We start from the raw sequence: 14,170 nt of genomic DNA, 5'->3' as shown, positions 1-14,170 counted from the left end.
TTCAAGGGACTCATTTTGTCGAGACAGGCTTTTTTGTCTTGCACCTGAGGCAAGCCTTGTTTCTCTATGGTCATCAGTCTCATTTTGCCGAGAAAGACGCATTTGCTCTGCGACTGAAGCAAGCCTTGTCTTTCTCTGCTCAGTGGTTTATTTTTGTCGAGAAAGCCGTTTTTGTGCAGCTTTAGCTCCTTTTCTCTCCTCTTTAGCGCTGTATTTTCTAGGAGGCATTCTTAAAAGAAATTACATTAAGACGTAGTTTTTATGTAAAACAGATGATTGCCAATGCAAACAAATGTTCACCTTCCCTCTGACCGGCTCAATTTGCGTTCAGCCGTGGCAACTTCACCCCATTGGCTAGTACAGTTACGCAAGCAACCGATAAGCTATCTGCGACAAACAGACACTTAAGCTGCATATAATAAAGATTTAGTTTAAAGATATTTAAACAGAAACAAAGATAAAATTGCTATCTTAAAATTTTTTTAAATTATGCGTGTATCAGTCTACTACCATATTAGGAGTAGTTAAGAGATAATATGAAATTTATTTCTCCTATAAAAGATCACTGAAAAAAATGAGTATTAAATTAAGAGAGAATTACACAAAAGGAAATGAAAATTAAAATCTAGAGTTGGTGATACGATAATTAATGAGCTGCTTTTGGGATTTTTTTTTAACCTTCAAGCCTCAGTTTTAGACTTGACTTGGCATTTACTCTTTTTTTTGATAAATATAAATAATAAATTATTCTTTGTTCTTCTTACTGTATTATAGCATATATATAAATCACTACACTTATGAAGCAGAAAGGTCATTGAGAGGAAATGCTGATAATTCTAAGCCTTGGCTTTTCTAAGTCATTTTATTTTATTTATTTATTTATTTATTTTTACAGAGACAGAGTCAGAGAGAGGGATAGATAGGGACAGACAGACAGGAACGGAGAGAGATGGGAAGCATCAGTCATCAGTATTTCATTGCGACACCTTAGTTGTTCATTGATTGCTTTCTCCTACATGCCTTGACCGCAGGCCTTCAGCAGACCAAGTAACCCCTTGCTCAAGCCAGCGACCTTGGGTCCAAGCTGGTGAGCGTTGCTCAAACCAGATGAGCCTGCGCTCAAGCTAGTGACCTCGGGGTCTTGAACCTGGGTCCTCCGCATCCCAGTCCAACGCTCTATCCACTATGCCTCCGCCTGGTCAGGCTCTAAATCATTTTAGAATGTTTATTCTTGAATCATGTTTAGTTGAGAGACTAAAGACATATTCAGACCACATAGTTCATTCTTTATGAAGCAATAATCTTATTTTATTTTTGTTATGGAAAAAGCAGTATATAAAATGGTATTGTATCCTGTTCTAAAGAACTGTTATTGGCTTTTTGTATTTCCTTTAATCTAAAAGTTTGTGTCTTTTTTTTGTTTATTTTGGTTTTTTTGTATTTTTCTGAAGCTGGAACCGGGGAGGCAGTCAGACTCCCGCATGTGCCCGACCGGGGTCCACCCGGCACGCCCACCAGGGGGCGATGCTCTGCCCATCCGGGGCCTCGCTCTGTCGCAACCAGAGCCACTCTAGTGCCTGGGGCAGAGGCCAAGGAGCCATCCCCAGCGCCTGGGCCATCTTTTGCTCCAATGGAGCCTCGGCTGCGGGAGGGGAAGAGAGAGAGAGAGGAAGGAGAGGGAAAGGGGTGGAGAAGCAGATGGGCGCCTTATCCTTGCTAGTCTGGTAGATGAAATATACACACAGAAAAGTACAAAAGCGTACAGCCTGATGAATTGTCCCAAAGAACACCATCATGTAATCAGCATCCAGAACAAGAAACAAAAATTACTAGCACCCTGAAAGCCTCTGTCATGTTTTCTCTTAGCCACTAGCCCCAACTCATTCCCCAAAAGTAATCTTTAAGTTTCCTGTGTGCCCTGGCCGTGAATCGAACCCGGGACTCCTGCACGCCAGGCCGACGTTCTACCACTGAGCCAACCGGCTAGGGCTCGTGTCTTTTTTTTATACACAAATGTTAGCATGATACACTGGCAGCTTGCTTGTTTATGTAGTTACATATTATAGTGGTGTTTATATATGGATGGCTCATTTTTTATTTTCTGTTCAACTTTTCGTAATTTAGTCTATTACAAACAGTGCTATAGTGATGATGCACATATATATGTAAATGTATAGGTTAAATTCTTGAGTCCAAGGTCACATGCATTTAAACTTGGAAATTATACATTGCCCTTTAATGTTATACTCTAAACAACAATGTCCATGTGTACCTGATTTCTCATGTATGTATTACCAAATGTTTTTATCCTTGCTAGTCTGGTAGATGAAATATACACACAGAAAGTACAAAAGTATACAGCCTGATGAATTGTCCCAAAGAACACCATCATGTAATCAGCATCCAGAACAAGAAACAAAAATTACTAGCACCCTGAAAGCCTCTGTCATGTTTTCTCTTAGCTGCTAGCCCCAACTCATTCCCCAAAAGTAATCTTTAATATATATTAGTGTTACCTGCTTCTTATACTTATGTAAATGAAATCATATAGTTTATGTATTTGTCTTCTTTTGCTTAATTTTATGAAATTTATCCATAGTGTTCCATATAGTTATAGTTTCTTCATTTTCATTGTTACATGGTATTCTATTATGTGAATTTGCCTCAATTTGTTATCCTATTATCTGAGTAGTTTCTTTTTGGCTCATAGTAATAGTACTGCCATGAACATTCTTGTATATTTGACTGTTTTTTTTATTTATTCAGTGTGTTGTTATTATAGTTATTGTTCTTTGTGAAGCTGAAATTATCTTTACTATGACCAAATCATGTCTTTTTGACATGTCCCTATTCTGTGAATAATTACCTGCATTGCAGCATGAAAAGATGCCTTAGGTTTATCTTACATTTTTCCTGTCCCAGATTTGAAATCAGCTATTTTTCAAGGATCCCTAGTTTCTTTTAACAAGGACACCAAGATCAGGGTGGTAGGTATGGTCATTGTTACTGGGTGTCATTGTGCTTAGGCTCTTTCAGAATATAGAGCTAAAAATAGATGTGAAAAGAAAAAGGTTGGCCCAGGCTGTTAGCACAGAGGTTAGAACGTTGTCCTGGAATGCTGAGGTTGCTGGTTCAATCGTGGGGTTGCCGGTTTGATCCCAAGGGTGCCAGCTCAACCCCAAGGTCTCTGGTTTGAGCACCAGTCTGGGCATATATGAGAAGTAATCAGTGGATGCACAACTTAGTGGAACAACAAATTGGTGTCCCTTCTGCCCTCCCTCCCTCTCTCTCTCTCTCTCTCTTTCTCTCACACCCTTCCTTCCCCCCATCTATCTTCCTCATTTCCCTTCCTCCCCTTTTTTTTGTAGAAATACAAATAAAAACAAGAAGAAAATAACAATTAGCTATAATTGAACCACTTGTAGCAATTTGGTGTATATCCTAATCATTATAAATGAATATACTGTTGATTTTCATTATTCCATATTTGTGAATTTGCCTACTTGCTAAACTTTGTCACTTCACAGTCAATACTCATGGTGCTTTCGCAGTAATTTGCAGACATCTGAAGAACTACAAACGATTTGAGCCCCCCCTCCTCATGTGTGTGTTTGGCTGGGGTTGAACAAGGCAGTGAGCTCCCCTCCTCATGTATGTGTTTGGCTGGGGTTGAACAAGGCAGTGAGCCCATGTGTGTGTTTGGCTGGGGTTGAACAAGTGCTCTCTACCTTCTTGTTTCTGCTCTCATACTGTAAACAAGTTCCTCTTTGTGCTTCATTAATATGATTTTCACATTTTTGTGCTTTTTTTTTTCAAACTATAAGAGAAAGTTTATTTAGAAAGAGAGGTAGAAGAAGTGAGTGGTAGAAGAAATGGGCTCAGGAAACAAGTTACAGAGGCAAAAGAAGGGGCCCTGGAGCTGAGGAGAGAGAAAGGGAGAGGTAAAGCACCTGGGGAGGGAAGAGAAAGGGGAGGGGAAAGGTGTGGGCCTGGTCCTGGGAGAGAGAGCTCCACAGTTTTATGCTTTTTGATGGTGATTTTGATGTTTAAAGTGGCCCTTAAGCATAGTGCTGAAGTACTGCTGTCTTGTGTTTTTAAGTAAAGAAAGTGTAGGCCCTGGTCATTTGGCTCAGTGGTAGAGCATCGGCCTGGCATGTGCATGTCCCAAGTTTGATTCCTGGCCAGGGCACACATGAGAAACACCCATCTGCTTCTCCACCCTTCCCCTTCTCCTTTCTATCTCTCTCTCTCTCTCTTCTCCTCCTGCAGCCAAGGCTCCATTGGAGCAAAGTTGGCCCGGGCACTGAGGATGGCTTCCATGGCTTCTGCCTCAGGTGCTAGAGTGGCTCCGGTTGCAACGGAGCAATGCCCCAGATGGGCAGAGCATCACCCCCCAGTGGGCATGCCAGGTGGATCCTGGTCAGGTGCACGCGGAGTCTGTCTCTCTGCCTTCCTGCTTCTCACTTCAGAAAATACAAAAAAAAAAAAGTATGTGAGGTGCCTGAAAGAGAAAATGTATGTATTAAATAAGCTTCATTTAGTCATGAGTTATAGTGTGGGCTGAATTCAGTGTTAATGAATCAACAGTATATGTTAAGGTGTCTTTAAACAGAAACACACATGAAACAAGGTTGCATATTGATGAGCTGACCATAATGTTGTGATGAGAGTCTGGTAGGGACATAACCCTGCATTTCCTCTAGGAAGAACAGTTGAGTATTTCCTAATTTAGAGTTGGCAGCAATTTTATACAACATAATGACTGCAAATAATGAGAATTGACTGTATGTTTTAGTAGACAGAAATGGGGACATAAGAAAGATTGCTTTTATTGATGAAATAAATTGTGAGAATATTTGCAGCTCACTTGTTTTCTTTAGGACAACAGCGCTCTCGAATGCTAGCTACTCTCTTTAAGGATGAAAGGTGCCAGCAACTTGCTGCTTATGGGATCCTAGAGAAAATGTACCTGGATAGGATCATCAGAGGAAATCAGCTTCAAGAATTTGCGGCCATGCTGATGCCTCACCAAAAAGCAACTACAGCTGATGGTAATGATCATGTCTTATAAGTACGTGGCAGTGAATGTTTAGGTATATTCAAGTGGAAAGTATGCTAAGTTTGAAGCACCTTGATATCTCCCAGTAATATTTTTACGTAACACTTGATTAAAAAAAGAATATTGACTAAGATGAGTATCCATACACAGATAAGGATTTGAAGTATAAAAACAGCCACAGATAAGGATTTGAAGTATAAAAACAGCTTTTTGGACTGCTTCTTCCTGCTTTGTGGCGGGAAGCACCTTCCCCTGGGATATCAGTGCAAGACTGAATAAGAAAAAGAGTTTCTTCCTTGTAAGTCTTGGCATAACCATTACACAGAAATAGCACTTTGGGAAACAGTCTTTAGAAAAGCCTCAGTGAGCTTATACAGTCGCAACAGATCAGCCCCTAGTTTGCCCTTCAGCTTCTCCTTTAGTTCGATAAGGCTGTAAGTTCAGCATTGGCTCACAAGGGTCTGGAACAGAGTCCATTTCAGGGGCTCTCTTAGACAGACAGATTCTGTGATAATATGTGGGCTTATGCATTGAATGATGTTGAATTCAGAGACGGGACAGAACTTAATAAAGTGGGTAAAGTGAAAATTGTAGCCTGTGATGGTGAAAATACTGGCGTCAGTACTGCAGAATCAATAGGAAAATGGCTTTTTTATGCCCTCATCTGTTATTACTCATCACTTTTTAAAGAGAAGCATAGAAGAGACTTTAAAATTTTCTTCTAGCATTGCAGAAATGATTACACTGTGCTATACTGTCAGAATCCAGTAGAAAGAAGCTCATCACTCTGTAGCCTCCTATACCACCTTTATTATACAGCACGGAGAACCAGAACTTTGTAAAACGACAAATCAGACATTGCATTCCTAATAACATTCTTTAATAAACTTATTTTAAAACTAAAAACTAAAAAAATAGCCCTTTTGGAAAGCATTTTGAGGAACTGCATTTTTGGGAAACTGTAAGGGAAGTATAGGCTAGGCTTATAAGGGTCTGTTTTTAAAAAAACTTAAACCATTTGACAAATACCTATATTAATTTTAAACATTAGTTTTTTGAATAATTATTCTGTCTAATTTTAGATGTAGCACAGTCTGGCACAGTAGCTTACCCAGGGTTATACAGGGTAGAAGTGTTGCCAATAAGAATAGAGCTTTGATGTCATATTCCTAACCAAAGGATATATTTTCTCTAATCAGACTGTCAAGAAAGAAACTTTAATAAATGCTTGTTCATAACATCAGTTATTTTTCAGGTTTTCAAGTAGCTTATAACAATACACATGATAAAAGTGCTGACATTGACTATTAGAAATGTGGAAGAGGTTAAAAGCAACATGCAGATCTGCACTGCTTTGGATTTACTGTCATCCTATTGAAGAGAATTTAGCTGTAAAGAGTCATTTATGTAGGCTCTGATAGTTGGCTCAGTAGTAGAGCATTGGCCTGGCGTATGGATGTCCTAGGTTTGATTCCCAGTTAGGGCACACAGTAGACGCAACCATCTGCTTCTCCACCACTCCCCCGCCCCATTCTCTCTTTCTTTCTCTCTCGCTCTTACCCTCCTGCAACCAGTTCCTCAATTGGTTCTAGTCCATCAGCCTCAGGATGAGGATGGCTCTGTGAAGCTTCTGCCTCAGGTGCTAAAAGTAGCTCGGTTATAAGCATGGCCCAGTTGGGCAGAGCATCAGCCTCAGACGGGGTTTGCAGGTGGACGCCGATTGGGATGCATGCAGGAGTCTGTCTATCTCCCCTCCTCTCACTTGGGAAAGAAGAAAAGAATAAAGTCATTTATGTAGGATTTGGCAGAAAGGTGTACATACACTTCACCCAATTTTAATTTGAGTTAAACCAGATTAGTGAAGGGATTGCATTGAACTTTTACTGATTTTATAAAAAAATTTAATTGTACTTTAAGAAGCAGTTGATTCTTTTCTTTTTGTTTAAAGGAGATTTTTTTTTTTCTATAGGACATTATCTGTATAGATTCTGAGGAAAAATTCCATTTCATTCTTAGGATTAGTTGTGATTCTCCTGAGCAGTTGGTTTTTGTCTTATTTAAAAATACAGTGAGTTGATAAACTGATTGGTTTACTTAATTTGGTTGGCTACTAGAAAGCTTAAAATTAAATTTGTAGCCCACTTGTAAATACTGTATGTATTTTGATTGTTGCTATTATTGTTTTTCTCTTTTTTAAAAACTAAATTTATTGGGGTGACATTGGTTAATAAAATTATATAAATTTCAAGTGTACTATATTATAATACATCATTTGTACAGTGTGTCTGTAAAGTCATGGTGCACTTTTGACCAGTCACAAGAAAGCAACAGAAGACGATAGAAATATGCAATCTGCACCAAATAAAAGGAAAACCCTCCCAGTTTCTGTAGGATGATGTGGCAGCATGTGCGCATGCGCAGATGATGACGTAACACCATGTATACAGCGGAGCAGCCCACAGCCATGCCAGTCGAGATGTGGACGGTACAGAGGAAAGTTCAGTGTGTTCTGTGGCTCTCTAAATTCGAATCCGTGTGACCAGAGTACAACGTGAATATCGGCGCATTTATAATGAAGTGCCACCATATAGGAATAACATTACTTGGTGGGATAAACAGTTGAAGGAAACCGGCAGTTTGGTGGAGAAACCCATTCTGGTAGGCCATCAGTCAGTGGTGAGTCTGTAGAGGCTATACGAGATAGCAACCTAAGGAGCCCTAAAAAAATCTGTGTGAGCCCACATCGAACTGCACTGAATAGGTATGAAACTGGGAGAGTTTTCCTTTTATTTGGTGCAGATTTCACATTTCTATCGTCTTTTGTTGCTTTCATGTGACTGATCAAAATTGCACCATGACTTTACGGACACACTGGATATTGCATTTTGTGTTCATCACCTCTTTTTTTACTTTTAAATTCTCTTCTGTACATTCTTCTGAGCAACTTTAAATTCCTTTTGTGAGAAGATATCTGACAAACAAGTTAAAAGCTAGATATATAAAAAGTGTTCATAATGGATATAGTTGAGCTTCAGATTTGACTTTGAGCTTTCTGACCATAAAAAAAAAAAAAGATATAATCAGCTAGATAATTTTTTTCTAAAAACAAGGATACTCGGTTGACCCTAAATGTGAGTATTTATTTCTGGATGTAAACTCTGTTTTTCCCTTCTGTAACCCTGTGCTCATGCCAGCACTACACTATCATGGATGCTGTTATCTTTGTAGTATAGCATCTGGACAGTTTTAAAATCTGGAAGTGTCAGTCTTCCAACTTTGTTCTTTTTTTTTTTTTTTTTTTTTCATTTTTCTGAAGCTGGAAACAGGGAGAGACAGTCAGACAGACTCCCGCATGCGCCCGACCGGGATCCACCCGGCACGCCCACCAGGGGGCGACGCTCTGCCCACCAGGGGGCGATGCTCTGCCCATCCTGGGCGTCGCCATATTGCGACCCTCCTGGGTGTCGCCATATTGCGACCAGAGCCACTCTAGCGCCTGGGGCAGAGGCCACAGAGCCATCCCCAGCGCCCGGGCCATCTTTTGCTCCAATGGAGCCTTGGCTGCGGGAGGGGAAGAGAGAGACAGAGAGGAAGGCGCGGCGGAGGGGTGGAGAAGCAAATGGGCGCTTCTCCTATGTGCCCTGGCCGGGAATCGTACCCGGGTCCTCCGCACGCTAGGCCGACGCTCTACCGCTGAGCCAACCGGCCAGGGCGCAACTTTGTTCTTTTTGATGATTGTTTTGGCTCCTCTTGATCCCTTGAATTTCCATGTGAATTTTAAGATCAGCGTATCAATTTTACAAAGATGCCCTGCAGGTGGGATTTTGATAGGAATTACACTGCCTATAGATCAATTTGGGGAGTATTGCTATCTTAACAATATTAAGTCTTTCATATATTCCTATTTATTTAGGTCTTTATATTTGAAAGATACTAAGAGAATAGATTTTAAAAGTTCTCATAAGAAAAAAAATTTTAACTGAGGTGATGGATCTTACCAAAAGTTTTTGTGATAATCATTTTGTAACATATACATATATCAACTCATTATGTTGTATACCTTAAACTAATGAAGTGTTATATGTCTAGTGTATCTCAATAAAACTGGACAGAAAGAAAAAGGAATTGGGTGAGCCCAGCAGTCTTAACACCTTCAGGTCCAGAACTTCATCATCAGGCCCTCGTCTAAGGGAGGATGTTATGGCTTATCTCTTATGAAGGGATAGCTTGTTCCTACATACTGGACGTATTTCATATTTGCCTCAGTAAAGGTGCTTGTGGAGTATCCAAAAGAATAGAGATATTTCTGATGAACTTGATCTATTGACTTTATTAAGCTTGTACAACAAGTTGCATGATTGTTTTGCTGATACTTGCTAAAAAAGTTAGCTTACCAAGAAAAGAAAAGTTATGAATCTGCTAGTAGCCTAAGGAAGCACGCTCTCAAACCCAGAGGGTTAAATCCATTCAGCTAGTTCAGGGGTTGGGAACCTATGGCTCACGAGCTTGATGTGGCTCTTTTGATGGCTGCATCTGGCTCGCAGACAAATCTTTAATAAAAAAAAAAACATTTAAAATATAAAACATCCTCATGTATTACAATCCATTCATTTTCTACCGCTCATGTTCATGGTTGCGGGTGGCTGGAGCCAATCACAGCTGTCCTCTGGGACAACACCAAATTTTTATTGGATAATGCAAAACTACACGGGTTGTTGTATGGCTCTCACAAAATTACATTTTAAAATATGTGACGTTTATGGCTCTCTCAGCCAAAAAGGTTCCCAACCCCTTAGCTAGTTAATAATTGACTTGCCAGTTGCTCATTTTCCAAATATGTTATTTGTATTTAATTGTATAGTATATTATTTAGGCTATATCAAATAAGGCATTTGAGTTCCTTTTAAAGCTTGGGTGGGAATAACGACAATGATTATGAGTTATTACATGCTTAGAAATTTTCAGAAAAAAAGGATGCATATTTTAAGACTGTAAAACTAGTTTCAAACTTATAACTGTCTTATTTATATTTATTTAAGGTTCTAGCATCTTGGACAGAGCTGTTATTGAACACAATTTGTTGTCTGCAAGCAAATTATATAATAATATTACCTTCGAAGAACTTGGAGCTCTTTTAGAGATCCCTGCAGCTAAGGTATATTCTTGTTTCCAATACATAAAAAGGAGATTAAGAGACTAAATTATTGATGTAATGAGAAAATAAAATATATAATTGATAAATATTAGCAACTGCAACAAAAAATACAATTAAAAAGCCTCAGGTAAGTAGAAATAAATTATTTGAGTGTTAAAATAGTACTGTAACGGAATTGTCTTTGTTTTTTCTTTGGGTTTTATGATAAAGTGACTAGAATGGAAATCTTAAAGGGTTTCCAGGTTGGGATACCCATTTTGTGAGAATATCTTTGCTTAGAGCCTGTATTAATCCATTTCAGAGTGGTTTCTGATTTCTAATTAACAAGATTTCGATAGATGCCATATTACTTATATTCTCTGCCCTAAATTGACTCAAAGTTTAAATATTTCTTCTTTTTGAGAAAATGACTGTGGTACTATGCCAGGCTATTCTGTTGTAACTTCTGTGCTTGATTTAACTTAAGGTGTTGACTGAGAGTTATTGGGAATTAATTTCATTTTTTGTCATGATAAAGGTTTAGTTGGCTGAGTATAAATCCCAACAAAGTAGCAATAGTATAATATTTAGAGGGTATTTCAGGTTATCATCTATAAAACATTCTCTTAATTTTAAATAATAGTAAAAGCAAGCAGTTAACCTTTTATCTAACTTGCAAAACTTAAAGTCACGTAGTTTTATGTGTTAGTGCAGTCGTAGGTAAATATTTTCTAACACAGTTTCTTTACATATACACATTTAATACACAATAAAGGAAGTGGAACAATTTGGGAACCAAGGTTCAGTTACTATTAACAGATGCTTTCTTCTTAGGCTTTGAAGTATGATTCGTTTATGAGACTAAAGGAAGTGAATATATTTTTAACAGTAAATGCTAGTCACACTCTGTTCTGAAGTGATTTACAGCATGGCCTGTGCTGGTGCAGTGGACAGAGGTGCAGCGGCTAGAGCATGGGCCTGGAACGCTGAGGCTGCTGGTCCTGGCCCTGGGCTTGCCCGGTCGAGGCACCTATGATAGGCAGTCAATGAACAACTAAAGTGAAGCAGCTAGAAGTTGATCCTTCTTACTCCCCCCACCCCCGTAAAGTCAGTAAATAAAAATCTTTTAAAAAAAGTGATTTACAATTGACTGTGAAGGTGGTCTGATTTATTAAAATGACTGAGTTACAACCCAGTTTGTTTACACGTATGTAGTAAACATGAAACATGTCTTTAGGAGATAGGTAGGGGACCTTTTGCTCCCTTTTAATTGTTTTATAAATCCTTTCACTTTTTTAAATTTGAACATCTGTTTCTCCTTTTGATTTTTTTGTTCAAAAATATTAAAGAGTTTTTGGGGTGATAAACACTGTGGAAATTGAAATAAAATAAGAAAAACTTAAGTTATTTTGAGATGTGAATTCCAGTGAGAAAAAAGAATTGTTAGTTTGATTTTAAGCAGAGATAAATATTGGTAAGAGGGCTACGTTCTTGACCAGAATCTCACAAATAAAATAGATTTCAGTTAACTTAAAATAATGGATTGTATCCAGAAAGAATTGGAGCGATATAATAGGACTTACAAGATTTATTCTTGTAGTGAATGGCAGATAAACACATTTGTAAACTTAGGGAAGGTTAGCTAAACCAAGAGCTTCCAACTGTCTTACCGTATATAAATGTGTTTGGTGTGATAAGTAAAGTGTCTGAGATTTGTTATTTTTATATTTAAACAGGCAGAAAAGATAGCATCGCAAATGATAACGGAAGGACGTATGAATGGATTTATTGATCAGATTGATGGAATAGTTCATTTTGAAAGTAAGAAGTTTTGCTTGTTTCTGTCATAATGAAATGTCAGTGAGATGTTGTATACTTACAAAAAAATATTGAACAATTTCCTTTGACAAGAATCTTACTCCTGGAATAGGCTTATTGCCCAAAGAAATAATTAAAAAAATATTTTTATGTGAACTTGTATTCATGGATCTACTTAACGCAGCATTTTCTATGCTGTGGAAATAATTGAAACTGGAATTGTTGTTAGTTCATTCATTTACTCATCAGACATTTATTGAACACATACCATGTAGCGGGCATGTGGAAATGACAGCATTTCCTATCTAACAGCTCTTTAAACTAATGGAGGCATTGCAGGTAAGTAGAGTAGATCTTTTAACTTTCTCATTGTCTAATACCTCCTCAGCCCCTATTCCCACCTCATTCACATTGTGGACCTTGTGTCCAGAACCATTCCACTTAAAAATGTTAATTTGAAATAGCTCCCTCTGCCCATAACCCTTTTCCTCTTTCCTAGTGGTCTGTCTCAGCCGCTTCCCCTTCACCACTCTCCCCAGTAGATGGCAGTGTCTTATGAGTCATTGGTGATGAGATAGCTCGCTTACCGCTGTCTTACTATTGTGTGGTTGAGATTGATTGGGTTGGTTGGTTTTACCTTGTTTTCCTGGATAATAACTGTGTGTACATTTTTATTTTGTTTTACACTTTGTGCTAGTGACTTAGGCACTTTTCCTAAGTATGACTTAATTAGCTTAATTTTATTAGCCAAGATTTTTGGAGTAAATTTTTAAAAACTAGTAACTTCTGTATATATCTTTTAACTTACATTTGCTGTGAATACAAAGGAGTAATTTCAACTTTTTACATTATTTCTTTTTTATTTAGCCCGAGAAGCCCTGCCAACATGGGACAAACAGATCCAGTCGCTTTGTTTCCAAGTGAATAACCTTCTGGAGAAGATCAGTCAGACCGCACCAGAGTGGACAGCACAAGCCATGGAAGCCCAGATGGCGCAGTGAGCCCCGCAGAGCGCCTGTGCCGCCACACCTGTGTCCGTGCTGTCCAGGTCAATGTCACCGTCTCCAGAGCATCTGCATCATGACCGGATATCTTTCAGTCCCTTTTATGCTGGATTCCATTTAAAGAAGATATTATTAGAGCAGGAAGTACAAACATTTAAAAATATGTAGTTCCCATATTTCAGGGTCTCTGTGTATCAAGCTAACTCAGATGTTTTGAAAGCTTTTTCTTTAAGCAGAGGAAGTGAGAAATCTGTGGCTAAAGAGTTTGGGGTTTGTGATAACTTTGTAGTCATGTAAAACTTGAGTGCTTTGTGCCCCTCCAAATGTGGTTATTCTAATAAATGGAGAAGTGAGCCAAATAAAAGTAGTACTTTGTTTTTAATTAGTGAACAGTGTTTTTTTTTCCTTTTTTTCTTTTCTTTTTTTCAATTAAGCAGACAGTTATACCATATGCTGAAAATGCGAAGATAAGCCATATGCCTGTTCTCTGGGCTTTTACAGTCAGAGCCAGTAGGTAGTAAGTGTGATACTTGTAGTTGTACCAAGTACTAGAACACGTGGGCAGAGCTTTAGCAGAGGAAGAGAGGCTCCTCAGAGAGAGTTATTTCAACCCAGCTTCCTTGAGAAAATGGGGAAAGGACTTTCAAAAGTTTGTGGGTGAATATCAATTTCAGCTCCAGTAAATCATCACTCCATTCTCACAACAAGAAACAAGCTGAACAGGCAGAAAACCAATGACCTTTCTTAGATGTCCCAGAGAGCTGAAGTCAGAGCACACCACCGCTCTGAAAACGGGAGAGACAGCAAGTAGAATAGTAGAGATGTGCTTTCTAGGCACAGGATCTGCTCCAGCCAGTCCCTGACGTGGACAGTGGAACGGTAACTGACATTACTGGAGGCTGAGTGTGGCCTAGCTTGACAGTTAAAAACTCCTGAGTGCTCACTCCTAGAGAAGCTGCCATACTTCCTAAGAATCGACCCTCAGCATCCCCACCAAATTCTCATGATTCAGGTCAGGGATCCCCTTGTGTTTCAGACAGGCCGCAGGAGGAGAAAGGAACTATTTTGAAATATACCTAGATCATTTTTCATGATAAAGGGCTGCCTTCTAAGGGGAAACTCCCTTTTCAGAGCCTTATCGGAGCTGGGGAAAAG

At 38.9% G+C, this 14,170-nt stretch overlaps 1 protein-coding gene and 1 pseudogene across 2 annotated transcripts in view; both read left to right on the top strand.

Moving 5' to 3' along the window:
* The window catches only part of COPS4 (COP9 signalosome subunit 4), a 32,231-nt gene extending 18,834 nt beyond the window's left edge, over positions 1-13,397 (top strand). The window contains exons 7-10 of one of the 2 annotated variants that reach the window (XM_066232519.1): positions 4,881-5,051; positions 10,099-10,214; positions 11,930-12,014; positions 12,879-13,397. In XM_066232519.1, the coding sequence (XP_066088616.1) occupies positions 4,881-5,051; positions 10,099-10,214; positions 11,930-12,014; positions 12,879-13,012 (506 nt within the window). In that variant the 3' untranslated portion in view covers positions 13,013-13,397. The remainder of the gene's footprint in view (positions 1-4,880; positions 5,052-10,098; positions 10,215-11,929; positions 12,015-12,878) is intronic. The other variant, XM_066232521.1, reaches the window with a different exon arrangement.
* On the top strand, positions 5,192-5,784 carry LOC136338036 (transcription initiation factor IIA subunit 2 pseudogene; annotated as a pseudogene).
* Positions 13,398-14,170: the final 773 nt, after the last annotated feature.

The sequence above is a fragment of the Saccopteryx bilineata genome, chromosome 5 (genome assembly GCF_036850765.1).
Source record: "Saccopteryx bilineata isolate mSacBil1 chromosome 5, mSacBil1_pri_phased_curated, whole genome shotgun sequence".
Classification (NCBI taxonomy): Eukaryota; Metazoa; Chordata; class Mammalia; order Chiroptera; family Emballonuridae; genus Saccopteryx; species Saccopteryx bilineata.
This window is presented reverse-complemented; position numbering and strand designations above follow the sequence as displayed.